Here is a 26,316-nt window from a genome sequence, read left to right on the forward strand (position 1 = left end):
ACAGTCCAAAAACACACATTGGTAGGTGGATTGGCCACTCAAAAAGTGCCCGTAGGTGTGAGTGAATGTGTGTGTGTGTGTGTCTGTGTTGCCCTGTGAAGGACTGGCACCCCCTCCAGGGTGTATTCCCACCTTGCGCCCAATGATTCCAGGTAGGCTCTGGACCCCCGCGACCCTGAATTGGATAAGCAATGAATGAATGAATGTTTCAGGGCTCAGAAAGCTGCAATGGCAGCTGCCAGTGTGTCTATGCCAGGATCTGTGGAGCCCAGCCTGGGCTTTGATGACTACAGTTTGTATAGTAATCTGTCTGATGATGAGCTCATGCAGCTGGCAATCGAACGAAGTCTTGCAGAATCCCAGAACTCCAGCACCAGTTCTGAAAACACAAAAACCTCTACAGCCAAAGGTGGAACACCTGCAGCTATCACAAGCTCAGCCTCAGCAGCTCCAGCAGCTCCATCAGCTCCGTCTGTTCCACAGCAGCCCACACGGCCTCCTCCAGAGCCATGTCCTGCCAACCCACCCAGGTAGATAGGGGAGAGGGGTATAAACTCTGAAACAACTGCATTTTGACCATCATGACCAAATGAGCCACATGTGTTTTTCTTTCTGTTAGATCTCACAAAAATATTACATAACAGCATATGAAACTTTTATATATACTTTTACTTTTACTATGTATTGTGAATGCATTATTGAGTATATGGTTTTCAAACTGAAATGTGTTACACACAAAAATACACACACACCAATTTGTATATTCTAAGAAAAAATGGTATGGTACAGATACATTATTATTATTCACTAAAAGTACAGTGTAGATTTACTTTTATTGGCCATTTGGTTGACTTAATTTTTGTTACATTCTCTTCTCCAAAGGGGAAGAAAAACATTAGTAAGAAATCAATACCTGGCTTATGAAATCAACAAAACCTTAAATTCTAAAATAAATATAATATTAATATTGTTCAATTATATTCCCTAACTAAAAGTGCTGAATATGTACCCTTGAGGGTACCACCACAGGACAGTTCCTCTGAGACTATATAATCTACAATATTCTAATAATATATTATCTAATAGTTTGTAGTCCCTGAATTAACCTGTTACCTCCCCATATAGATGGTTGTAAGCATGAGGGCAGCTATATTTAAAACCAGTGTAGTGCAGAATTTCTGATGCATTCAAGACACTAGGTGAGTAGGTGTGAAGGCACAGTGAGTGATTTTTATAGAAGACGATTTAGATATTCAAAACAGGCCTTTTACTGAATTTATTATTGAATACATCATAATGGTGACACAGATTGTGATACAGATATAGTTAATTGCATGTTATTGACACAAGTATGTGAAAAAGTGAGTCCCCACTTTACCTCCACCAAGTGTTTACTTAATGCAGAGCTAACTTATCCACAAAATACTACAGTTGGCAGAAAGAGATGTCCCTTACAGACACCAGACACCTGCGGCACTGACTGGAGGACCACAGGCCATGTACACTGCACCTGTCCTGACACATCCTGGCTCAGGGTCCCCTAACAACCAACGCAAAATACTCAGCAGCTTGGAATCCATTTGGATCAATCCCCAGAGTTCACATGCCATCAAAGAGAAAAATAGAAGCTCAACCTTCTCTTTAGTTGCTGGTCCACTCGGTGGACTTCCATTGTGCTTTAACTAGTACCACAGCAAACCCCTTCACGTTCTTTTATTTTGTTAGAGTTTTGCTAAGTTGCAAATTAGCAGTCATTTGAAAACAGTGGGTAAGAAGCAGATATTTAGTCTGCAGAAGTGCTTAGCTGCTTGTATTCACTCTCACCTCTGACATTTAATGTAACACCAAGGATGTGGAGTGAATTATACATCAAATGACCCTTAGCAAAAAATAGCATCGGCAGTGGCAGCCATGTTATTCCAACATGCAGACTGTGACTTGGCCTTGAGATTTCAAAGTCCTTCTGAATGAAAATTGAATTAATAGTGCTTTTTCAGATGCCATTATTAATAATACATCTCTGTACTATGACCATTCCTGGCTTTTGACATTTATGCTGGCAAAAATCGGGACAGGGTGTTTTTCTAACGCTTTCCAGTGTGCTAATTTTACATTTCCTCTGTCTAAGCTTTTCTTGAATGTGTTTCAGACATCAATCTCATTATGAGTGTATATTTACAACAAACAAGAATGCTGATAGGGAAAAGCTTAAATGTACTTGTGCAATATTACTTAAATGTAGGTTCATGTAGATTAACAAACCATTGCTTTCTATTGCATTTCATAAAATGTCCCAGTTTGGTGGAGCCGAGGTTTGTAATGTTTAGGCTTAATGCAAATAAGAAACACATATAAAATACATAAATACGCAAAGGTAGTTTTAATAGAAAATTTCTATTGTAACTTTTGCAGTTTAGCAATTACCTCTTGCTTCCTAAGCACCAGGAATCAGAGGTTCAGTGTAGGCTTCAAACTACAAACATGAGCAGAAGTAAAAGTTGCAGAAGATGAATAAATTATTAGTAATATAACAATAATAGTTTTTACTGTATGCTCTAATGTTGCAGTTCTCTCTAGCTGTTTGAAGCCAATATTTCTTTAATATAGCACCTGCTTTTCTTTGTGTAGGAACCTAGGAAACCAAGATACTTCCTTCATAGTGAGTCATTTCACCACTGGCTATGGCAAACGAATGGTGGCATATCGCAGATATGATGGTACACTTGTAGAAGTCAAGCCAGAGGCTGAAGTGTGAGTGTATTATTCTTAAATCAAACATGTTGATCTTGTGCATTACTAAAGTAAATACGCTTTGAGTATCATGTCATCTATAAGGTAAACATTTAATGTAAACTGCTGTAAGTTAAATTAACAATATGGTTTTATTGTCATTTTACAGAACTACAAATATATGACTAATAACAACTCTAAAATGAGGATAAAACTGTATAATGACTGTAAAAACAGTATGATCCGGTAAATCTGCAGAATAATGGGAAAACATGTCTAACATTTACATTAAATTACAGTAAATAACTTGGAAACCACAGGACTAAAATTCACCTACTGACTTAACAAAATACAATATGAGCTTTTACAGATTGAAGAATTATCTATAGTTTCATATCTTGATTAACATTTTCTGACAGGGAAGTGGACCCTCTTGTGAAGGCTATTCGAGAAGGAGATGTGGTATGCTTACGGCAAATCATCAGGAAACCAGACTGCAATGTTCTTTTTCCAAACAAATACGGATGGATTCCACTTCATGAAGCAGCTTATTATGGCCAAGACCAGTGTATTAAGGCTCTTCTGAGAGGTAGGATGAAAGTAAGGTTATGCCATCCTGGTGAGTCATTTCCTAATTAGCTTTTCAGTTAATTTTCTTTGGCTATGTTTTTGTGTGTGTGTGTGTGTGTGTGTGTCTGTGTTGCTATTGTGAAAGCCCAACCTGGGATGATTAACAAGTGCACTTTGAAGAAGGAGACCGCTCTTCTGCTGGCAGTGTCACAGGAGAAAATAAACTGTGTGGAATGCCTTCTTGATAAAGGTGCCGACCCAGATCTTGCAAATCAGGACAGAGAGACACCCCTATATAAAGGTATGTAGCAACTTAGCTTTGATCTAAGGAATTCTAGTATTGCCTGAAGGCTTCAGTTAGCCTGTACATGTCAGGCCTCGATCATTCATGGGATCCCTGCTGCAAGTGTTTTTTCTATGGATATTTGATTAAGGAACTAGTCCTTTCATACTGTTTATTTCAATGAATCTTTGATGTGTTGTTGCCAACTCTGCTTTGTTTTTTTCTAAATTCAGTCATGCTCATGACAGGTGTCAGTAAAGCTTCCAAAGATATTATCCCCAAATATAACATTGCCATGCTGCCTATTCCAAAATGGTTGATATATCAAAGTGCCCTCAATATGGCCTCAACCCAGCGGACTCTGTAACCAGTTTCAGTAACCAGCTTTGGCAACAAGGGCACATTTTCCAACAATGATCCTTTGGCAAGCCTCCTAACACTGCAACGTTTCTGTCTGTGAGCTTCAGCATAATATGTCAGTTTTTGGCAGCATTCTTGACACCCAAGTCTTTTATTTATCATTTCCAGTGAAGGACACATATGGTGCTTTTCCACCGCATGGGTCCAGCTCAACATGACTCGACTCTACATGGCTCAGCACGCTTAAAGCTTGTCGCTTTTCCACTGATAGGGCTCACCCACGAAATGGAGCCAGTGACTTTGCAAAACCCCATCTCTTACAGGAATTGCTGGCTTTTCCAAAACCACAATAACGACGGCGGAAAAGTTAGGCGCTGTTAACTCATAGTGTATTTGCCTGTTGTTTTTGTTTTTTTGACTGAACACAGCTCGGCGCCCCAGTTCTCACAGAGCAGTTTTACTTGTTGCACGTTCAGCTTTCACAGGAAATTTTCGTCGGCCGTCAGCCCAAGGAGCATATAAATCTCTTCAAAACACCTTGAGGTAACGTTACGAGCTGCTGTTGTGAGTCCAATAAAAATAAATGAGAAAGCTGCTGTAACATAAGAGCTTTTACAAGAGGCGGTTTGTGCTGGATTTGAATGAGCTCTGCATTTCGTGGTGATTGACATGGGATTGACAATCAGCGCTCTGCAGGGTTTACACACGACCATTTAGTACCTACTCCGCACGGTTGGAACCTGGAGTGAGCTGGGCCTGAAAACATACCCGGTTCCAGGTACCAGATTTGGCCAGTGGAAAAGCAACAGAACCGTGCCGTGTCGTGTAGAGTCGTATAGGTTCCATGCAGTTGAAAAACTTCAATAGTGTCTTTGAGGAGAACCACTGAATAGCATACCCTAGTGGAGCGGTTTCTTAACATGAGTATGTACTGTATATGAGTGAGTGAATGTGTGAGTTACAAGCTAGTTCCATCAGGTGCTCACATAATTTTAAACACATACTGTTGTTAACATGTTTAACTTTGCATTTATGGCTTATGACCTTATCTAGAATGACTTATAGTTTAATAATTTTGCAGACACATAAATTCCATCAAGTGTTTCCTTTGATGTTTGTGCTGCATCTGTTTAATTTGTTTGCATGTCATTTATAGTTGGTTGAAGCAGCTTTTGCCATTTTGGTCCACAGCTTGTGAGAAGGAGAATCCTGCGATGGTTGCCATGCTGTTAAATCACAAAGCCACTGTCAATAAGAGCTGCATCCTAGGCTGGACTGCCCTCCATGAGTCTGTGTGCAGGAACAACGTGGAGATCTGTGAGATGTTGGTAAAGGCTGGAGCAAAGATTAGCACACCTAACATGTATGGCCTCACACCGATCTTTGTAGCGGCCCAGAGTGGGAAAATGGATGCGCTTCGGTTCCTCTTGAAAAATGGTAAGTGGAAAAAAGTATTTTTCCAATGAACACCCCACTAATCTGAATAACAACACAAACGTGCTTGGACATAACGAGTGGTGATGCCTTAGTCCTCTGATGCTGGAAGCACTGTTGGCCTCACTCTGTCTGGATGGGTAGAATGTACTTTCCACCATCACCCATCACAGTGCTAACCAATGCAAGGATCTGTTAGCAGATATAACTAATCGGGGCAGTTAGCCTTATCCTCCAGGTGTGCGGAGCTGTTCATTGATGTTGTGTTAGTGTCACGGATCACGGGGCAGACTGATGGAGGCGGACGCACTTGCTAAAACACGATGAGTTTATTATAACAAAACAAAGACAAGCTATAAAGAAAACAACAAGACGAGGATATTAAACTAATAGGGACAGGAAAAACACAGAACGACAAAACTACGAAACAAACATGACCTGATTAGACAACGGGAGATAAACAACACGACATGACTTGGGACAAAACAAAGGTGAAACAACGACAAAAGGAAATGAAACGACGACGGGGGAAACTTCGGAGACAGACAAATAACATGACCGACTTGAATGAGGACAACGGAGAAAGGAGAAATGTTCGACCAACAGGAGAGACACAAGGGAACTTAAATACAAGACACAAACGAGACACACCTGGACAGATAACGAGGAGGACGGGTTAACAAATGACAGACGAGGAGGCGGAACAGAGGCGGAGACTAGAACATAAACAAACAAAGCCATGTGCAGATAAAGCACATGGGAGGGACAACAAACCTGACAAGGCGAGGGCGTGACAGTTAGCAACAGTTCAAAAAGTCTGTGTTAGCCTCTACCCTCTCAGGTTGGTAGCATTGCGTGTGATGTATGGAATAGGCAGTGAACAAATATATATCATTTCAAAAATCTACAAAAAAGAACACAGACCTAAGAAGATATAACCAGTAACTGTACTAAAATCCATATTTCTGAAGACATCTCTTTCTAATATCAGGTGCAGATATCAACAGCCAGGCAGCAGATGGAGCCACAGCACTATATGAGGCCTGTAAGAATGGTCACGTTGATGTTGTGCAGTTTCTTCTATCTCAAAAGGCAGATGCCAACAAACCTGGCAAGACTGGACTGCTGCCAATACATATTGCTGCTCAGCGTGGAAATGACAGGTAGGTAATTTGCTCTGGAATTAATTTCAGTAATCAGTAATGATCTCTAGATTGGTAATAAATTGGAAGAGATCTATGAGAAGTGAGTAACCTATACCACAACTTCAGGGATTAATAAGGCTATGTGCTTTTAGGTCATTAATTCCTGTTTCATTAGCACTCCTTTTTTATATTATATTTTATATCTCTCACTTTATGTAAATCAGGGTGGATCCTGGTATGTGAGCAACTTTGGAAAACTAAATTATATTGTATTTTGGTTTAAAGAGGTTGTATGACCATTGGCAACCTTGTATTTGTTATATGTTTCTGAAACTAAAAAAATTAATGAAAAATAAGTTCTGCTACGGTAAACCGCTGGTGGTTTCAGACTTGTAATATTCACATTCTCTTGTTTATAACTTACATATTATAAGATATATGCAAGATGGTGTCATATGAAAGCTGGAACTGTCTTCTTTCCATTGAAGTGGTAATTTATGAAAATATTAATACAAATAATAAGGAATCTGCCTCAAGCCAATTATGTGCGAAAACTATTTATGAAAACCTTATATTTTATTTATTGTTTGTATTTTTGCTGAATTGCAAGGTATCATGCGATACCTTTTAACGGCCACAAGAGGCCAACCCAAAATCTCATTTAGCGTCTTTTTCAAGGTAATGGAGCACTGTTTGACACAATTTTTTACACTTTGGAGATTTGTTAATCCCTATTTTTCAAAAAGGACAAATAGTTACACACCTAGTAAGTCCATTATTGCTTGTTAGAACCTAATATGGCTTTTTATGCCCCAAACATAAGCCATGAATTGTATATGTAATTCATAAAACATACTGTATTTTTTTACCGAATAACAATTGTCGATGCCCAAAAGAACACTTTGAGACACCAAAAAATAAATAAATATATAAAAATACAAATAAAAATAATAATAAACTGAGCGTCTAAATTTTTTTGGCATTCAGGAGTCAATGTCAGGAATCATGGGGGGCGGACGCACACGCTAAAACAAATACTTTATTAACAAAACAAAGAAACTTTAACAGAAAGATAACACACAGGGAGCTAACAGAGACAGACAAAGGGAGGTAAGCAGACTAAACTAAAATACAAAGAGCTAGACAGACTAAACCTAAAACGGAGAACTAAAGCAAACAGGAAAGACAGACAGACTAAAGACCTTGACAGAGATACTTAACAGAAACCTAGACAGAGATACTTCACAAAGACCTAGAAAGCTAAGTAAACACAGATAGCTAAAGCTAAACCTAAACACAGAGCTAAATATGAAACTTAACACAGAGGGCTAGAGAAAACACGACAGACAGACTTAATAACATGACACAGGAAACGACTGAGACAGACAGACCAGACTGGGAAACATGACACGGCAACAATGGAAGAGGACCAACACGACTTGGGGAGTGAAACGAAACGACATGTCTAGGAAACAAAACGAATGACCGATACGAGGAAGCGTATCGGTACAAAGGGACTTAAGGGACTTAAGTACATCTACCAGACGAGAAACACCTGAAACGGATAACGAGGAGGACGGACAACGAGGCGGAACAAAGGCGGGACATGGGCGGAGACAAGGACAATAACAGACAGAGCCATGTGCTGAGAGAGCACATGGCGGGGAAAACAGACATGACAGGAGTGCGTGACAGTCAATTGGAAGAAAACTAATGTGGAGATAACCTTTTGGTAAATTTTTTTAAATGTATATTTCCATTAAATATATAAAGACTTTGAAACAAGAATGAAAATAATTTGACAAAAAACATTGAACCCAAATGACATTTTTATTACAAGACAATATTTACTTCAGTAAATAATATGGATAATATAATTTGATGTTCAAAAATGAAATGTTGTTACATTGACAATGTGGACTACATTTACTTTCTTCTACTTTTCTTTAAAATTATAGTCTTTTGACATTGTTCCATCCATCTACATAACACATGTCAACCAACTCCATGCTAATTACTGCAAATATTCCAGGAAAATATTTAACACTGAAGGGGCTTTGTTTTACCATCGTGTGCAGCTTCTTCTAGGACGAAAATACTGTCTGCCAGTAACTTAAATCCAGAGCACATGCAAGGCTTCTTTATAACTATTTAAAATTGCACAGTTAAAGCTCACCATCAGCCTGATAGTATTGTGTTTGTAATTTCTGTTATTTGTTGTAATGGCCAGATTGTCTTGTTGCATGTTTACAGTAGATTGTTACATTATTTTTGTATTTTTTAAAATACTGTTATAAAAAAGCTTAAAAGTTCAACAACAATTAAGAAAATACAATAAAATAAATGTAAATCCAATCCCAAAACATGGTTTAGTGCATTTCTCTATCTTGCATTGGTTTTCAGCATTGACCTGCCACCTTACTGGTCTAGCCTCAAAAGTGACAAGGCGGTTAAGTAAGTCTACCACTGGACGATAGTCCTGCAATTTCAAGCAGGTGCTCAATTAACAAGTAACAAGTAACAAGTATGTTAATCTTAATACAAAAATCGCATTAATATTTTAACATTAACTATAGAATAGAAATGTGATACTGATTTCCCAGAATCTACCTTTAACCCTGTGTGTTTTTGGTTTGTCATTTCCTTATCCAAATCATTAGACAATTTTCTCTGCTTTGAACTGCAGCGTGTTCCTTAACAATGTAAATAAGCATTAATCTTTCCCATTAGATTGCATGAGATTTCTTACTGTTTTGGGCTATAGAGTTATTTAGAGCACACTGGGTCAAATGATCTTGTTTACTTTGATTTCCTAAGACCTCTGCACATGTTAATAGATCATTATTGTATAATTGATGTATAACAATCTAAGAAAAGTAATGCATAAAATAAGGCCTGTGTAAAACTGAAGGCACACATTATATTTCTCAATATTTTAACAACAAATAGAAACATATTTATAAATTGCTCTTCTGTAATCACTGATTCATCTTCTGATCATGGTCACACTGGGTCCAGAGCCTTGAACAGACTGGAAGAACACATCAAACTCCTTAAATTCTGGACCCTGAGATCCTGGAGCTGGGCTGCCACAAACCTACCTGTAGCAACCCCATGTTACGGCTTAATGGTCATATTTATCTTTGTTCAATGTGGAGGATGAGTTCATTTTGAAAATGAACAAAATATGTCATTTGACCGGGGGTGATGTTTGTAAAAACAGCTTAAAAAAGAGTTTTACAGTATTTGCTTAGTACTCTTCTAAACCATCTCTTGCTGTTTAAAGTCCTAACACACTGCTGTACTACGGACACTGCGGTGGACAGATTTGACTGAAAAGTGTATGACTGTATTTCAGAATTATGTCTTTGCTGATTCCGGCCACCAGTAAGGCCAGAGTGAGGAGAACTGGCATTAGCCCACTGCATCTGGCTGCAGAACGCAACAGGGATGAAGTCCTGGAACTTCTGGTAGAAGCTGGATTTGATGTCAATGCCATGCTGTCTGAATCTCACAGCAAAATGTATGAAGACCGCCGTAGCACAGCTCTATACTTCTCAGTTATTAACAACAACATCAATGCCACTACCATGCTCTTGGAGGCTGGAGCCAACCCAAACCTGGACACATTCAGCCCCCTGCTTGTGGCCTTGAGGCAGGGCTGCATGAGCACTGTCAGATTACTTATCAAACATGGAGCTAATGTTAATGCATATATCCCTACACACCCCACCAGTTTCCCAGCCACTGTGATGTTCTGCATGAAGTACCTGACCATGCTGAAGTACCTAATGGACAATGGCTGTGATGCTCTGTCTTGTTTTAACTGCATCTACGGCAGCAACCCTCATCCACCTCTAAAGGTCACTCGCACTGACAGAGAGGACAGTGATGACAGCACTCAGAACGTCTGTGTTCAGGTTGTTACACTTTAATATGCAATTTCATTTTCAGTCCCCACAGCAATGATGTTATTTGATTTAATAGAAAAAACAAAAGAGCAGAAAACAACAGAAATTAACACAGAACTCTTAAAAACTAGAACAACATCGTATTAAAGGACTTTACCTTTATTACAGCTTACACTCCTTTGTGACAGCTGCAAATCCATTCCTTTTGTTGGCCTAGAATAGTGTATAATACTGCTGCCTTCTGTGCAGAAGAATAGTGTTCATATTTCTGTCTGGGTAACCAGAGTATGTTATGCCAAAAAGTCCTTTGGCAAGATGCCTAACCCTTTATTTGCTCTCAGCAACATGGATATAAATGTAATTTGCTCTGGATGGTGTCTGGAGTTATCTTGTCACAATGGAAGACAGACAGACACATCTGTGGATTTTTTAATATCACAAAACTACCTGACTGCTTTGAGTGGAAACAATATACATGTAGGTGCATACATTGCCAATTTTGTGAGTCTTGTGTTATAACCATTGATCAGAATTAATGTCTATTATGTGACCTTTTCTAGTTCTGTGATGTCATCTCTACTGACAAGTACAGTCGCTGGGCAGGGCCCATCATAGACGTACTGCTGGACTATGTGGGCCATGTCAAACTCTGCTCCAGACTCACAGAACACCTGGACAGCTACCCAGACTGGGAATGTATCAAGGAGAAAGCAAGTACGTACATTAGACATAAAGTCAGATAATTTGTTAGCAGATTACCATAGGACTTTTCTTATAGTCTATACTCAACTCTTTATTTTTGGCCATAGTAATATCTAAGTAAGAGGACTTGCACCAGTTTGCAAAATTTTGTTACTATAGGGTCAAGTTCACAGTCACTACTGAGTATGGGAGGGGCTGGGGAGCTCACAGGAACTGTGAATTGGCTTCTGTCTAATAACTGTCCTGGTGTGTGAGTTAATGAGTATGTATGTGTGTGAGTGAATGTGTGTGCGCCCAGATATGGATTGGCACTCTGTCCTGGGTGAAATCCTAGTCCCGATGCAGTCCTCCAGGTGGACGGTTGTTCCTGGTCGAGAGTACACTGTGAGCGTTTGGCTGCCGCTTCTCGCCAGTGTGTGAAATGAGCGTTCTGAGCAGTGTGGATTGTAAAGCGCCCTTGGGTATCTAGAAAGGCGCTATATAAGTGTAAAGATAGATAGATAGATAGACAGACAGACAGATAGACAGATAGATAGATAGATAGATAGATAGATAGATAGATAGATAGATAGATAGATAGATAGATAGATAGATAGGTAGGAAGGAAGGAACTCTCCGCATGCTCAGCTGTCCCCTTTTTGGATGTTTTCGGGATTATTTTAGGGGGTGGGGTGTTAAAATAGTTCTTTTGTGGGTTTGTGTGTGTGTGGACTTGGTGTGTGTGGCGAGATGTAGGGGTTCACAGTCCCGAAGAAGGGGTTTTTGGTCATGAGGTGACCCTGCCCAAATTGCTGCTTGTTCATTGGCTCCTTTGTGCCCTGGGCATTTATTCTAGGTTGTTTGTTGCAGTAATGGATCAGTCTCATTACCCCTCCTCCGGTGATGTCTCACTATTCAGGTGTGACATGATCACACAGATATCAGTTAATTTAATATTATGACACCACTCATAAAGACACTAGCACTGGTTTGAGTACAGCACAAATAAAACAGGTGAAAGGGTACACCTCTGAGGATATCAAGTGGATGAGAAAAGAGCATTTGACAAGGCAAAGGTAACCTTCATGTGTGACCTTCCAATTAGAAAATACATCAACCAACATTTCAGGCTAGGATCAATGTTGTGGATGTTCTTTAGCCTTCTAGCTAAAATACTGTATATGGCTGGATGCAGGTAAAAAGTTAGACTACATCCTCACCATAGATTTCACCACATTTCATACTGGGCATGAGTTACCGGTATAGAGCATTTATGTACTTTGACTTTGTAGCTATATATAGCACTTTTTATGTCTCTTTTGAAGACAGTAGTATGTCTGAGGAAATAAAGGAAAATACAGAATGACACACAATACGCTACTGATATTGCTTGGGTGTTCTTAGATGAATTAAGTGTCCCAGGAGTTTACAGCAGTTGCAAGGGCTGTATGTGGTTCAGATGCTTTCCCAGGTGGCTGTTAATTTGTTGCTGCAGCAGTTACTTTGCTGCTAGAGTTTTGCTTTGTGGTTGCTCTGGTGTCTTAGATGGGCTCTAGGATATTGTTAAGTATTTGCTAGTGTATGCTACTTAGTTGCCATGGTATTCCAGGTTGATGTTATTCTCCATATATCATGGTAACATCAGAGCAAGTCGTATTAATGTCCAATCAAAAAGTTCCTCAAAATCAAATTTGTGTGTCTTAGAGACATAATTTTTTTCTTTAATTTTTTTTCTTCTTTCAGCTCCTCCACGACCTCTGATGCAGCTTTCTAGACTAAAGATCCGTCAACTCCTCGGCATCAAAAGATTAATGAAAATCCAAAATCTGCCCATCCCTGGACGTCTGATCAAATTTTTGAATCATGAGGAACGCTTAGTGGATTTTTGAGCCTTTTTTTTAGGTGTGAATTGCCAACACAAATGAAAATAAACAGAAAAAAAACTCCAGCAAGTAAAATTCAGCTAGTATATATAAAAATAACAGTGCAAATATATCGCTCTACATATTTTACTGTAGGGTGTAATTAGTTTGTAAATATTTTTTAAAAATATTTTTATTTATAATGTATTTGTATTTTAATTAGAAACAGCTGAGCAAAGGGTGACATAATGGAATTATTTGACAAATCTTAAGTGCAGATAATGCTATCAGTTACATGTTCATATATTTTCTTAATTTTTGCTAGTTTGGTGATTTGGTGAAGAGTTGTTTTAATCAATACCTAAATAATGGTCTTAAAACCATTGTGTAAAAAAAATTATAGATTTTCAAAATTCCAAACCAAAATTCCAGAAGAACATATACTGTTTTTATTTTGTAATGTATGTATCATGCAAATTACAAATAAAAATCCTCTATGTCATCTGAACCAAATTACTTCTATTATCTATACAGTCAAATGTCTGTGTGAGTATTAACTGAGAGTTTGTCTTCATTTGAATGCCCATACCTTGGCAATCATGCTGTAACACCTTAGCAACATCATAATGCACACTTCACAATGTTTTAGCAACTCCCCATAATACCATAGCGACCCCCTGGAGCACCCAAGCCAAGCCACCACCAAAAAACACATTAGCTATATTCTAGCACCCACTTAGAAAAATCTAGCCACCACCAAAAATGCCAAAGCAACCCACAGTAACCTCTCAGTAACACCTTAGTAATACCATAGCATAATCTAAGCAACTTCTTAACAACCTTACATACCACAGTAAAGATGATGCAAATTCAGTTTTACCCTAATGAACATATGGCAGGGTGATTCTTCTGTTTGTGGCTCTTTTTTAATTATCCTATGTTTGAAAAATAACATTAGAGATAATTAGTAATAATTTAGTTTTAAATAAGTCAAGATAATATTTACATGGTTTAAACACTAAATGGTGACTACAACTGAGCTTATATAGCATTTAACAATTTATTTGCCAATTTGCATAGCAAAATATCTTCCCCAATGCAACTTCAAAAACAGAGTTTTCAACATGAAAAAAATATAATAAGCAAAATAAATAAATAAATATATCACAGTATAACAAAGAGAAACATGAAGAAAATGTCCAACACAAACTGTGCAGTCACACATGAATAACTCTCTCTGACATTATACCTGTCTGTGAGGAGTTGGTGTGTTCTCCCTGTGTCCGCGTGGGTTTCCTCCGGGTGCTCCGGTTTCCTCCCACGCTCCAAAAACATACGTTGGTAGGTGAATTGGCGACTCAAAAGTGTCTGCAGGTGTGAATGAATGTGTGTTGCCCTGTGAAGGACTGGCGCCCCCTCCAGGGTGTATTCCCGCATTGAGCCCAGTGATTCCAGGTAGACTCTGGACCCACCGTGACCCTGAACTGGATAAGCGCTTACAGATAATGAATGAATGAATGAATGAATGAATAACATCATACCTGCACAGTGGGTCAACAAGTTGTATCTAACAGAGTGGACGATGAATGGGCACAGTATTTAAAACTCCATTCATAACAGGACAACACACATTAACACTAACCACCACTGTGACATCAAAACTACAAAATTTAATGTAATTTCTCATATTTAAAACAATTAAAAATACAGATTGTTTACAGATCAGGTGCTATAAGTTCAATAAATGTAAGACATTCTGCAGTATCATTGCCTCCATATCCCAGGGTTTTACCTTCACTGTGAACACTAGAGGTCCCTGTTGTTATGTTTATGAGAGCACTAGGGCTTCATTGATGGCACTACTACTGATAACGCTCGAGGTCTATGGTGTTATTTTCTAACGTGAGCGCTAGAGGGCACAACATTATCAAAGCTGTCACAACATTCATAATCTTGAATAATTTAACTTCTTTTCTTGCCATTTGTCATAAATTTTAGTGCACCTTTGAGGGGTTCTTTTATTATTATTTGCCATGTTTGTCAATTTGGAAAATTTAAATGCAATATACAAAATATGTGATTACTTTGGTGCATTACTTTTCTCCAATATGTTAAATATATCCTAAAAACAGTAATCATGCAGTAAAATGTGTGAGGTATATTCCTGTAGAAGGCGTTTTCTTTTGTTAACTTTGATAAAGATCAGAATATGCCGTGCTGAAACATGTATATACTCTGTATATGTATGAACTTTGTTTATTATGTTATTGAATTGGATGTATGCCACAAAGCATGTAATATTAAGATATACTTCACATTTCAGCCTTCATGTTTATATGTTATGGGATTCTGCTGTTGGGGAAAATCACAGTGTGTCTGTGTGTGTGTGTTTGTGTGTGTGTGTGTGTGTGTGAGAGAGAGAGAGAGAGAGAGAGAGAGAGAGAGAGAGAGAGAGAGAGAGAGAGAGAGAGAGAGAGAGAGAGAGAGAATGTTGTATATTAATTTGTGTTACGCGGGGCATAGATATGTGTCTATTTTGAGTCCTGTCTATAGGGTTTGTGTTTGTGCACGTGAGATGTTTCCTGTAGCTGAGAACTTGAGCTGGATTTGACAGGTTTAAAGCTCAGTCTACCAGAGAACACACAACACACAACTGCTTCTCTCACCAAGACAACAGCTACTCTGCATCTGTAAGAGTCCTTTTACTACTTATATGTAGGTTGTTATTATGTGCATTTTGTCACAGTCAAGGCAAACATTTTTTCTCCATTTTTGTCAACTAACAGCATCCATTTAAATTATGTAAAATCTTATCAAAAAAGACCAACAGCTCCAAATACTACAAAATTGCTTTAGTAATAAAGTTATTCAGTTGGCTCATTCGAATTTAAAAATGTTTTTCCTTCTTCTGTAATGTTGCAGTTTAAAGTTTTGTTCAAAAGTGAAAATTTGAGTTCGTTATAGCCTTGGGTAATGAATTAACGTCTGTTTGTATTGCTCTGGCTATTGTCAAAATGTCACTTGCCTGTGTGAGTGTAGTTTGCAACAATATTTAAAAGAGCATGTCAAACGTTGAACACACACCACTGACACCATTTATCTGATTAATTGTACTGATCATATTTCTCTGTTTGGTCCAAACTGATCCTAAAGACATTATTTTCTGATTAAACAGTGCAAATTGATTTAGTTTTGAGTGGATAAAATAAAATAAATAATAATATATTAATTCCTTTCAATAATTCAGTTAGTGCCATAAAAATATACACTAAACAATCACTGGATTAGGAACCTCTGGTTCTAAATCAGATTAAACTCTTGTTGATGAGCAGATGACATGGGAATATTTAAGACATCAAGGCAGATGTCGTCGTGTCCTGTTGCACTTTGTATTGTTGTACTGGCACTTTCCAGGATATTGCATACAAATTTTATTATGAGCTCAAATGCAGACTAAAAGAATCCAGCACAGATTTACCATGATGTGCATAGGATCCCTGTCTTCTATATTTGACTTAACCTTGAGCAGCTTAGGGGATTATACATGAACTGACAAAATATGAAGAGCTTGAGAAGGAAACAAAACTCTAGCGCCAAAATAGTGTGTTACTGTAACGTCTAATTACATTAGCATGGCTATGTGCTACAAAAAAAAACCTGTATAATATGCTGCTGTTATTGCCTTTAAGGGATGTACTAACAATGTACAGTGACAATGTCATGGAAAATGCCCTTGGTTTCCACAGCAATAGCATGCGGTCAAAATGTTTCTTCTTATTGGTATAAAATTATATAATCAACAACAGTTTTACAACTTAACTGCATTTAAGGTTAAAAGTGAAAACTCTAACACAACATTTATTTGACGAACCATTAAAGGGAAGGATGAAGGCGGAATCCTTTCTGAACATTGCTAATTCTGAGGCCACGAGGTGCTACTCTTTCCTCAGCAGTGATGGGACACGCTTTGTGGCCTGGAGAAGATACGACGGAACATTTTACACCACCAAAGAACCAGAGGAGTAAGACCTTTCCCATTCTCACTTGAGACACATTTTACTCAGATGAGCTTTAATACAGCACTACTTTAATAGTTCATTCATTCATTATCTGTAAGCACTTATCCAGTTCAGGGTCACAATGGGTCCAGAGCCTACCTGGAATCATTTGGCGCAAGGCGGGAATACACCCTGGAGGGGGCGCCAGTCCTTCACAGGGCAACACACTCGCACATTCATTCACACACTCACACCTACAGTGACTTTTGAGTCACCAATCCACCTACAAACGTGTGTTTTTGGACCGTGGGAGGAAACCGGAGCATCCGGAGGAAACCCACGCAGACACAGGGAGAACACACCACACTCCTCACAGACAGTCACCCGGAGGAAACCCACGCGGACACAGGGAGAACACACCACACTGCTCACAGACAGTCACCTGGAGGAAACCCATGCGGACACAGGGAGAACACACCACACTCCTAACAGACAGTCACCCGGAGGAAACCCACGCGGACACAGGGAGAACACACCACACTGCTCACAGACAGTCACCCGGAGGAAACCCATGCGGACACAGGGAGAACACACCACACTCCTCACAGACAGTCACCCGGAGGAAACCCACGCTGACACAGGGAGAACACACCACACTCCTCACAGACAGTCACCCGGAGCCGGACTCGAACCCACAACCTCCAGGTCCCTGGAGCTGTGTGACTGCGACACTACCTACTGCGCCACTGTTCCGCCCAATATCGTACTTATTAGTTATTAGTAATTTTAACACATTTTCTGTCCAAAATATTAGAAACTATATTGTTGTACTTGATAATTTTGACTGGAAATTAATTCAGTGGCCAAAGATTATAATGTGATCTGTCCCACAGTAGGGTTTTACAGATTAGCAGGCTTATATCTATAATGTATTTCATTTGAAATAAATCGTTTGGCACATTGTCTAAAAGCACGACAGATGCCTTTTCTGCATACCACACAGAGGCAACATGTTTATTTACTCCAGACACCGGAGTTTCATAAACACATCAAACCAGTTATAGCACATGCAAACAGACTGGAGACCAAAGTGTCAGGAATCATCTTCTAAACTGTATAAAAGTGTTTTATCACTACGATCCTTAACTTCGCTTTTAAGTCAAATTGATGTAATTTGCATAAAACAGAGAGTAAACGCAGTGCTAACAGATGAAGTATACACCTCCATCAGTTAACTATGCTAGATTTATCAGACACCAAACATCAATGTCTTCATTGATGGACTACAGTTAAGCTAGTGGGAAAACTATATACATTCCCATCACCTTTTTTGACCAAACCACTTCTTTAATAAACGATTATATTCTTTTGCCAGGTATATTGACCCTGTATTTGGAGCAATCCAAAGCGGCCGTGTAGATGTTTTACTGGAGATAATTGCCACTGGTAGAAATATAAAAGAAAGATCTCAGCGGGGTTGGACTTCCCTTCATGAAGCTGCATCTCAGGGACAGGAGGAATGTCTCCGTGTGCTGTTAACTGGTGAGAAAGACAGAAGCAGGCTTGACCTTAATCTCACCATTCCTCACATACACAGGGCTATTATCACCTAAATGGACTGGAAGCTTCTCCACCCATCGACAGTGCTCACTTTACACAAGCTTCACACCTTACCTTTGCAACTCACGATTACTATGAGCATTAAAGGAGCAATCAGTTCTTTCTTATCTATCGCTTTTTGAGGCATATTTATGTTTCATTATACTGACACCTAGTGGCCTAGAGTTTTTAGAGATTCTGTATTTAATGTATTTAAAAATGTCTTTCCCCATTTCAGGGACATACTCTATGGAGCACAATGCTCTACGGTTCATTCAGGGATATATATATATTTTTTTTTTTTTTTTTTTTTTTTCTTGACCTCAATTGGGTTGCACCTTGAAGACAAAATGGAATAAAAATGATAAATAATCAGACCCATAAATGTTGTTTAATACTTTTTCGCTTGACCTCACTTTCCTTTAAATAAATACATTTTAAAAACAAAAACAGTACACTTACGTTTTTACAATTTGTACAAGTTTTGCAACTTTGATAAATTCTAAACTGTAAAAATAAAATAATTTAATTACAACATTGACATCCTCTCTTCTTATTTTGTCCAGTGCACCCTGAACTAATTAACAGAAGAAATCTGAAACAGCGCACTCCTCTGTTACTGGCTGTGGAAAGGGATCATGTTGCCTGTGTGGAGTGTCTTCTTGACTGGGGTGCCGATCCAAATATTGGGAATGAGGCCAGAGAGACCCCTCTACATAAAGGTATCATGCGGGAATAAGACATTTTGTGAACCTATACAAGTAGGTGTTTGTAATACAGCGGCTGGTGAGTGGATTTCAAGATTATTAAAATACACTATTTTCTCCTTCTCTTTCTTGCAATCACCCTTCTGTTTTGTATTTCCCATGGCTATGTTCAAGCCTGTGAGCTGGAAAATGCAGAGATGGTGGAGCTGCTCCTGAACTCAGGAGCTGATGTGAATAAGAGCTGCATCCAAGGTTGGACTGCCCTCCATGAGTCTGTGTGCAGGAACAATGTGGAGATCTGTGAGATACTGATGAAGGCCAAAGCCAGAATCAACACACCCAACATGTACGGCCTCACACCCATCTTCGTGGCAGCGCAAACGGGAAACGTAGAGGCATTAAATCTCCTCATACAGCATGGTATGTAAGCAGCATCAAACAAAATTTGTCACTTATTAAACCAATTACACAGATAATGCAGAGGTTTGGGTGCCCCAGGTCCAATTCCATGTTTTGCTGATTTTCTAAATAAAAATAAGTACACATAGACTACAATGAACACACCTCCCCACAGTTACACATTATCTGCTGAATATATCACTGGAAAATTATGAAACATCAAAACTAGCTAAAATTCATTCATTCATTATCTGTAAGCGCTTATCCAGTTCAGGGTTGCAGTGGGTCCAGAGCCTACCTGGAATCATTGGGCACAAGGCAGGAATACACCCTGGAGGGGGCGCCAGTCCTTCACAGGGCAACACACACTCACACACATTCACACCTACGGACTCTTTTGAGTCACCAATCCACCTACCAACGTGTGTTTTTGGACTGTGGGAGGAAACCGGAGCAAACCCACGCGGACACAGGGAGAACACACCAACTCCTCACAGACAGTCACCCGGAGCGGGAATCGAACCCACAACCTCCAGGCCCCTGGAGCTGTGTGACTGCGACACTACCTGCTGCACCACCGTGCTGCCCAAAACTAGCTAAAAATTAATATAAATTGCAGATATGTATTAATATTCACTTGAAATATCAACAAAACATGTAATTTCTCCATAGTTCATTCATCGTTTTGCACACTGCTGTATCTGTTTTTAAAATGTATTAAGATTCATTTTCTTTACCAAGAAGGTTGAAATACTATCGCTTTCTGTCTGCTGCTGAATGCTGCAGGTGCGAACGTGAACAGCCAGGCAAGTGATGGAGCTTCTGCTCTGTTTGAAGCCTGTAAGAATGGCCATGAGAGAGCTGTTAAACTGCTCCTGCTGAACAACGCTGACTGCAACCAACAGAACAAAGCTGGACTCCTCCCCCTGCACACTGCAGCCCAGCACGGCCATCATGAGTTATTTCATAATTCTTTACTATTTGTTTACAGAGATATACCAAATATATGCCACATCCTATAATTAATTAATTGTTTAGCTTATTTAAGACTGATTAAACCTATATGAATCAGTTTAGCTCATGCTTAGCTTCAAAGAAAGCCTGCAGGCTAAGGAATATGTTCAGAGATGTAATCAATGAAATTAAAAGTGGATTTGATGCCAGATTTGTAGATTGTAGAGACACTTACAATATCTACATATTTCACAGTGATAATGATGGGGATGAGATCTGAAGAATTCAATATTTCTGAAAACTTATTACACACAATGGTTTATAATATGATACCTGATGTCTGAGGCACTGTGCCTTCACTAAGAGTGAAAGCCCTGTTTTGTATCACTATAAGTGATCATTTTTATATCTCTTCATTATCTCCTGACACAGAATAGTTTCCATGCTGATTCCAGTCACTTGCAGAACCAAAATACAGCTCAGTGGCATCAGTCCCCTCCATCTGGCAGCTGAATATGATGAGGATGTTGTCCTAGAGCTTCTGATCCAGGCTGGATTTGATGTGAATTCTCAGCTGGCTTCAGAACGTTCCTGTAAGTATCAGGACCGACGAACCACAGCTCTTTACTTTGCTGTCAGCAACGGAAACACTGAAGCTGCTGCTATGCTCTTGAAAGCTGATGCCAACCCAAACCTGGATTACTTCAGTCCCATCCTAGTGGCTTTGAGGCAGGGCTCCATTCCGATGGTACAACTGCTTGTGGAGAATGGAGCTGATGTAAATGTCCAAATCCCAAACATGCTGGGCACTTTCCCAGCTACTGTTGCTATCTGCATGAACTACCTGCCCCTACTGAAGATCATTATGGATAATGGATGTGATGCTACATCTTGTTTCCAATGCACGTATGGCAATAAACCACATCCATCACCCAAGTCCCCTTCCAAAAATTGTTTTGGTATCAACCAAGAAGAACGATGCCTGCAGGTTTGTACACATCCCACCAACCACCCAAAGCTAGGCCTAACCCATAAATAATTTTCAGTAAGGATTCACTATTTATATTACAATTTACAGTAGTCTAAGGCTAAGCTTTATATTTATTGTCCCTGAACCTTGTCCCTAGAGTGTTTTTTTTTTTTTTTTGTAGTTGGATATGTGCAAACGTCAGGTTTAATAAGTGTGTATTTTTAATTGACTGACAGTTCTGCGAGATGATTTCCCATCCTACAATGTGCCACTGGGCAGGACCCATCATAGACCTGCTGCTGGATTATGTGGGTCATGTCAAACTCTGCTCCAAACTCACTGAACAGCTGGACAGCAATAAGGAATGGGCTTATCTCAAAGAGAGAACCAGTAAGTATATGCTCTGTAGAAAATTTTTCCAAGACGTATGCTAGAGTAGCCACTGCCCTGCAATTTCTGTGTTTCCTGTTCATTCACTTCAGCTTGGGAAGGGAACTTGTTAACAGCTTTGGAAAGCTGAGTTAGTTTCTTTTTTGATCACGGATTATCCCAAATATTCCATGAAATAATTCTTGCGGCACTTGTTTTAATTTTTTTGCAGGAGCTCCACAATCTCTGAAGCAGCTCTGCAGATTGAAAATAAGGCGCCATATTGCACCACAGAGAACAATCAACAATCTGCCTCTTCCTGAAAGACTCATCCAGTATCTGCAGCACGGGGAGTGATCTAGCAGTGAAAATACTCATTATAATATGACACTGTAATAAACTGCAATAAAAAAAGCATACTTTATATTTCAGAAATATGTTATATTTTATTTTTAAATTTTCAAACTTAACTTGCAAACTGCTTCATTTTTTCACATGATTCTGATACAAATTAATGTATTTGCTCTGCTAGTTTACAGGCTAAAAGCTATAAAATTAGCAAAGAGTGTCAAATTTGAAGAGGGCATGACAAGGAAAAAGTACTGAAACCGGCCCAATGTTGTGACCTCAAAGCATTTCAATGCAAGGAACAAATAGTGTTAAGTTGATAGTTCTGTATGACTACATTTCACAGTATCCTAGTAACACTAACATTCATACATTGTCTGTAGCTGCTTATCCAGCTCAGGTGGGTCCAGAGCCCACCCTGGAGGGGTACGAGTAGTATATATCCTACACCTTCTGTCAAACACCTCTGTGAATGATTTATGACCCCTTGATTTATGACCCCTGATTTATGACCCAGGTGACAGGTCAGTACAGGATGTCCTTATATGGGCTTCCCCTCACACCTACACCCCACCCCTGACACCCTCACCCCCCAACATATTGGGGGTGTGTTGTGTTTGCATGTGTTATTTAAAATGACCCTGTGGATTTCTATGGCTAAACGCTTTTTAAAATGTCTACAGTGTGTGTAAATCAGTCTCTTTTAAGAGAATCTGCAGTTACACCAACTATTAGTTCTGAAACCAACGTTGCTTTTGCGCCAAGGAAGAAACGGCGTGGTAAAGCATTTGGTAGCAGCCCTCGCGAATATTTTAGGGATGTTAAAATTAACCTGTTTGATTCTCGGGCTTATGACTGACAGGTCAGTACAGGATGCCCTTATACGGGTTTCCCCTCACACCCACACCACACCCCTGACACACCCACAGCCCCCCATGTATATATAGTTAGCTTGAATCCTGTGTTTGTGAGAAAGCCTATACCGACACTATTTGGAAGTCGCAATGGAGTCCTACATTTTCGGTAAGTGTTTAAACTACAGATTTCTACCTAATTTTTTGTCAGAATTTCGGTGATATAATATTTTCTTACCCACTTAACAGGGTTTATCTTGTCTAGGTACATCTGAGTTAGAAACCATCCGTGCCATTAGGAGCATTGAAGGTTTATCACAACTTTGTGAAGGTATGACTCTGCTCTTTATTATTTTATGTGTCTTTTTTGATTTTAGTTGTTATTCATGAGATTATTTTTTCATTTCTTCAGAAACTGTGGATGCTACGGGGTATTTAAATCCTCTTGGTAGGTTGTCTGATACATCTTATAACTCATGGTGTTATATTTTGATTGTGTGTCGCAATAGTGTGTAATTTATATGTTCTCTGTAGTAGGGTTGACACGTTTGGTTGAAGAAACAAATCTCTTAACACCGCCAGGGTTTGAAGTTGTTCCCGGCACCTCTGCCGTTGTTGAACCATTGGATGCTACGTACGCCAACAACGACCAAGCGCCGCAAACATTTACGCCGTGTTTAACAAGCAGTCCTACCCGATCCAATCAAAGCGTCCCAAGGGACATCAGGGTGCCTGTTCCACAAGGAAAACGTGGTAGTTTTGGATCTGGTGGTGCTCAAACATCGCGCTCAAGTAGTGGTAAACGTCTTAGATTGGACGATATCCACAAAACAAACGGTAATAAAAACACAATTAAATATTATTTGTATTATTTATAACATGAGGTTTGTGTGTTAACGAGTGTTTCATTATTTGATCTGTTCATAGATTTGGACATTTTCGATCTGTCGGTGTATGAGGACTGTGTTGATCCTGGTCTGTGCGCCGCTGGATGGTCTGATGAGTTATTTAAAACATGGAATGATAACAGCTTTACAGTAAAGGAGGACAACGGTGCTGCTGTTGTGCCGAATGATGTGTTAAATGATGCTCTGATCGAACCTGGGGACTCTGTTACGGATGAAATAAAATCCAATCAAGATCACGAACAACAACAACAACAACAACAACAACAACAACAAAACCAGGTGGGGGGTTGTAATTGTGCTAACAACCCTGTTGAGCTAATAACGTTGATGAGACAGATGTCACAGGAGATCGCTAAAATCTCTATTGAACAGCGTAGGCAGGCTGCTTTAAACCGCAGGCGTGACAATATTATTCAGAAACAGGTTGAACGTATTGAAGCCTTGTGTAAAGAACAAACAGCTAATGCCAATTTAGTTAAGGATATTCATGGTTTGTGTAAGAAACAGGTTGCGCACAGTGAAACAGCGTTAGAATTGTTGTATAAATTAAACAGACTTTTGCAGTTAAAAAAATCAACACGGATCCCTGTTGCAGGGCCGTCTTGTAGATAATAATAGTTAATATTATAATTGTTATTATTATTATTATTGTGTTAATAATATACTGTGGTTTTTTTTTTTTTTTTTTTCAAGTATGTGTTAAATAAATCAAATCATTAACGTACATTCAAAAGTAATAGCATTATTTTAAACCATTGACATTTAAAAACCAACAATTTGTGTATCGAAAACCAAATAGGTCTAAACAGTCATGGCATCTACAGATTTTGCGCGTGATGACCCAATATATGAAGCGTGGAAACAGTTGTCTCCGAGTGAAAAAATGCTTTGTCTTATGGACGAATATGATATGGGTATTGAATCGCTTAGCAACCAACAAGACGTAGACATACAAGACAGCGATAACAGTAACGCACATGGCTTATCACAAATTACACTGGACGAATGGTTGACAAACACTAGTCAAACATCACATACACAACCGGTTAAGCGTTGTAGATATGATAGTAGTGGCGAACAATCAACAGATTTTGCATGTGATGACGCAACATATGATGCTTGGGGGCGGTTGTCTCCATGTGAAAAACTACACTGTCTTATCGAAGAATGCGACATGGCTATAGCAGACCTAGAAAATGATATTCAAAATAATACACAACACATAAACAATGAACAAACAGGTAGTGCTGTGACAACACCTAGACATTCAGCATTTGACCCAACAGCTCCTAACTTTGGTTTATCTGACGGTAATATAGCAGAATTGGTGAGAAATGGTGGTGTTGTAGACGATTATACCATAGTGTCTAGGAATCGGTTTAACAGCGTTGTGCTTCACCGGATGCTGAATTTACATGATGCGCCATCCACAGACATAGCTTCATACACGTCCTATATACACGATGTGTTGTCAGAAATTGTGTCATTCTCCAGGGTCTTGGCTGGTGATGGCGGTGTTGTCGACATCACCCTAAGAGGTAGTAGTTTAACATCTGATGTAAACACGGTGTTGTCTTCAAGGGATGGTTACAGTGTAGACAGATTTTCAGACGCTATTGAAAGGGTTATGCAGAGCAACAACAGTATTAAAACGGATGAGAGTTTGGCGCTGACTGTCTCGATAGTCGTGGGTAAAAATGGTGGTGTTCGTCGTAAGGTGCGTGACCTAGCACACGATCAGGTGATCAAAAGGAACAGACTGAATCTTTTCTGCCCAACAAACATCTCAAACAATCTGTGTTTTGCAATCTGCATTGCTCTTTTTCTGAATCCGCATGTACCACATAACACGTTAGAACCTATAGCCGAACAGATACAGATAAACATTGGCTACACACGTGACCATAGAGTAGGTTTTAATGATATTGGTCGTTTTGAATATAAGTATGGTATTAAAATAGTTGTGTTCCACAAGAGTCGTTCGGGTAAATTAGAAAAGTACCAAACCAAAGACAAACCACATACCAAGACTGCGTTTCTGTACCTCCATGACGGTCATTATTATTTGGTAAAAAATTTGAAAGCGTTCATGGGGGTGCCGCATGTTTGCACGTTTTGTTATACGGGCTACACTAACGCCAGAGATCATAGCTGTAAATATAGTTGCGATGTGTGTCAAGATGCGATGTGTCACAAACACCCCAGGCGTGTGAAATATTGTGATGACTGTTCGC

General features: G+C 39.3%; 3 protein-coding genes across 3 annotated transcripts; all 3 read left to right on the plus strand.

The window, feature by feature from the left end:
* Window positions 1–228: 228 nt before the first annotated feature.
* Window positions 229–13,003, plus strand: LOC136702678 (ankyrin repeat and SOCS box protein 2-like). Its single transcript, XM_066677830.1, has 10 exons — window positions 229–530; window positions 2,629–2,751; window positions 3,150–3,319; window positions 3,446–3,601; window positions 5,135–5,380; window positions 6,369–6,540; window positions 8,926–8,976; window positions 9,881–10,442; window positions 10,994–11,147; window positions 12,858–13,003. The coding sequence occupies exons 1-10, from the start codon at window positions 229–231 to the stop codon at window positions 13,001–13,003; spliced, it is 2,082 nt and encodes a 693-aa protein (XP_066533927.1).
* A 3,858-nt stretch (window positions 13,004–16,861) lies between these two features.
* LOC136702679 (ankyrin repeat and SOCS box protein 2-like) lies at window positions 16,862–22,329 on the plus strand. The gene is made up of 8 exons (XM_066677831.1): window positions 16,862–16,998; window positions 18,350–18,516; window positions 19,140–19,295; window positions 19,455–19,700; window positions 20,466–20,637; window positions 21,066–21,621; window positions 21,840–21,993; window positions 22,205–22,329. Exons 1-8 carry the CDS (start codon window positions 16,862–16,864, stop codon window positions 22,327–22,329), a joined length of 1,713 nt encoding a protein of 570 aa, XP_066533928.1.
* Window positions 22,330–22,800: 471 nt separating this feature from the next.
* LOC136702680 (uncharacterized) lies at window positions 22,801–24,694 on the plus strand. The gene is made up of 5 exons (XM_066677832.1): window positions 22,801–23,343; window positions 23,440–23,505; window positions 23,587–23,622; window positions 23,709–24,011; window positions 24,102–24,694. Exons 1-5 carry the CDS (start codon window positions 23,325–23,327, stop codon window positions 24,692–24,694), a joined length of 1,017 nt encoding a protein of 338 aa, XP_066533929.1. The 5' UTR covers window positions 22,801–23,324.
* Window positions 24,695–26,316: the final 1,622 nt, after the last annotated feature.

The sequence above is a fragment of the Hoplias malabaricus genome, chromosome 7, assembly GCF_029633855.1.
Source record: "Hoplias malabaricus isolate fHopMal1 chromosome 7, fHopMal1.hap1, whole genome shotgun sequence".
Classification (NCBI taxonomy): Eukaryota; Metazoa; Chordata; class Actinopteri; order Characiformes; family Erythrinidae; genus Hoplias; species Hoplias malabaricus.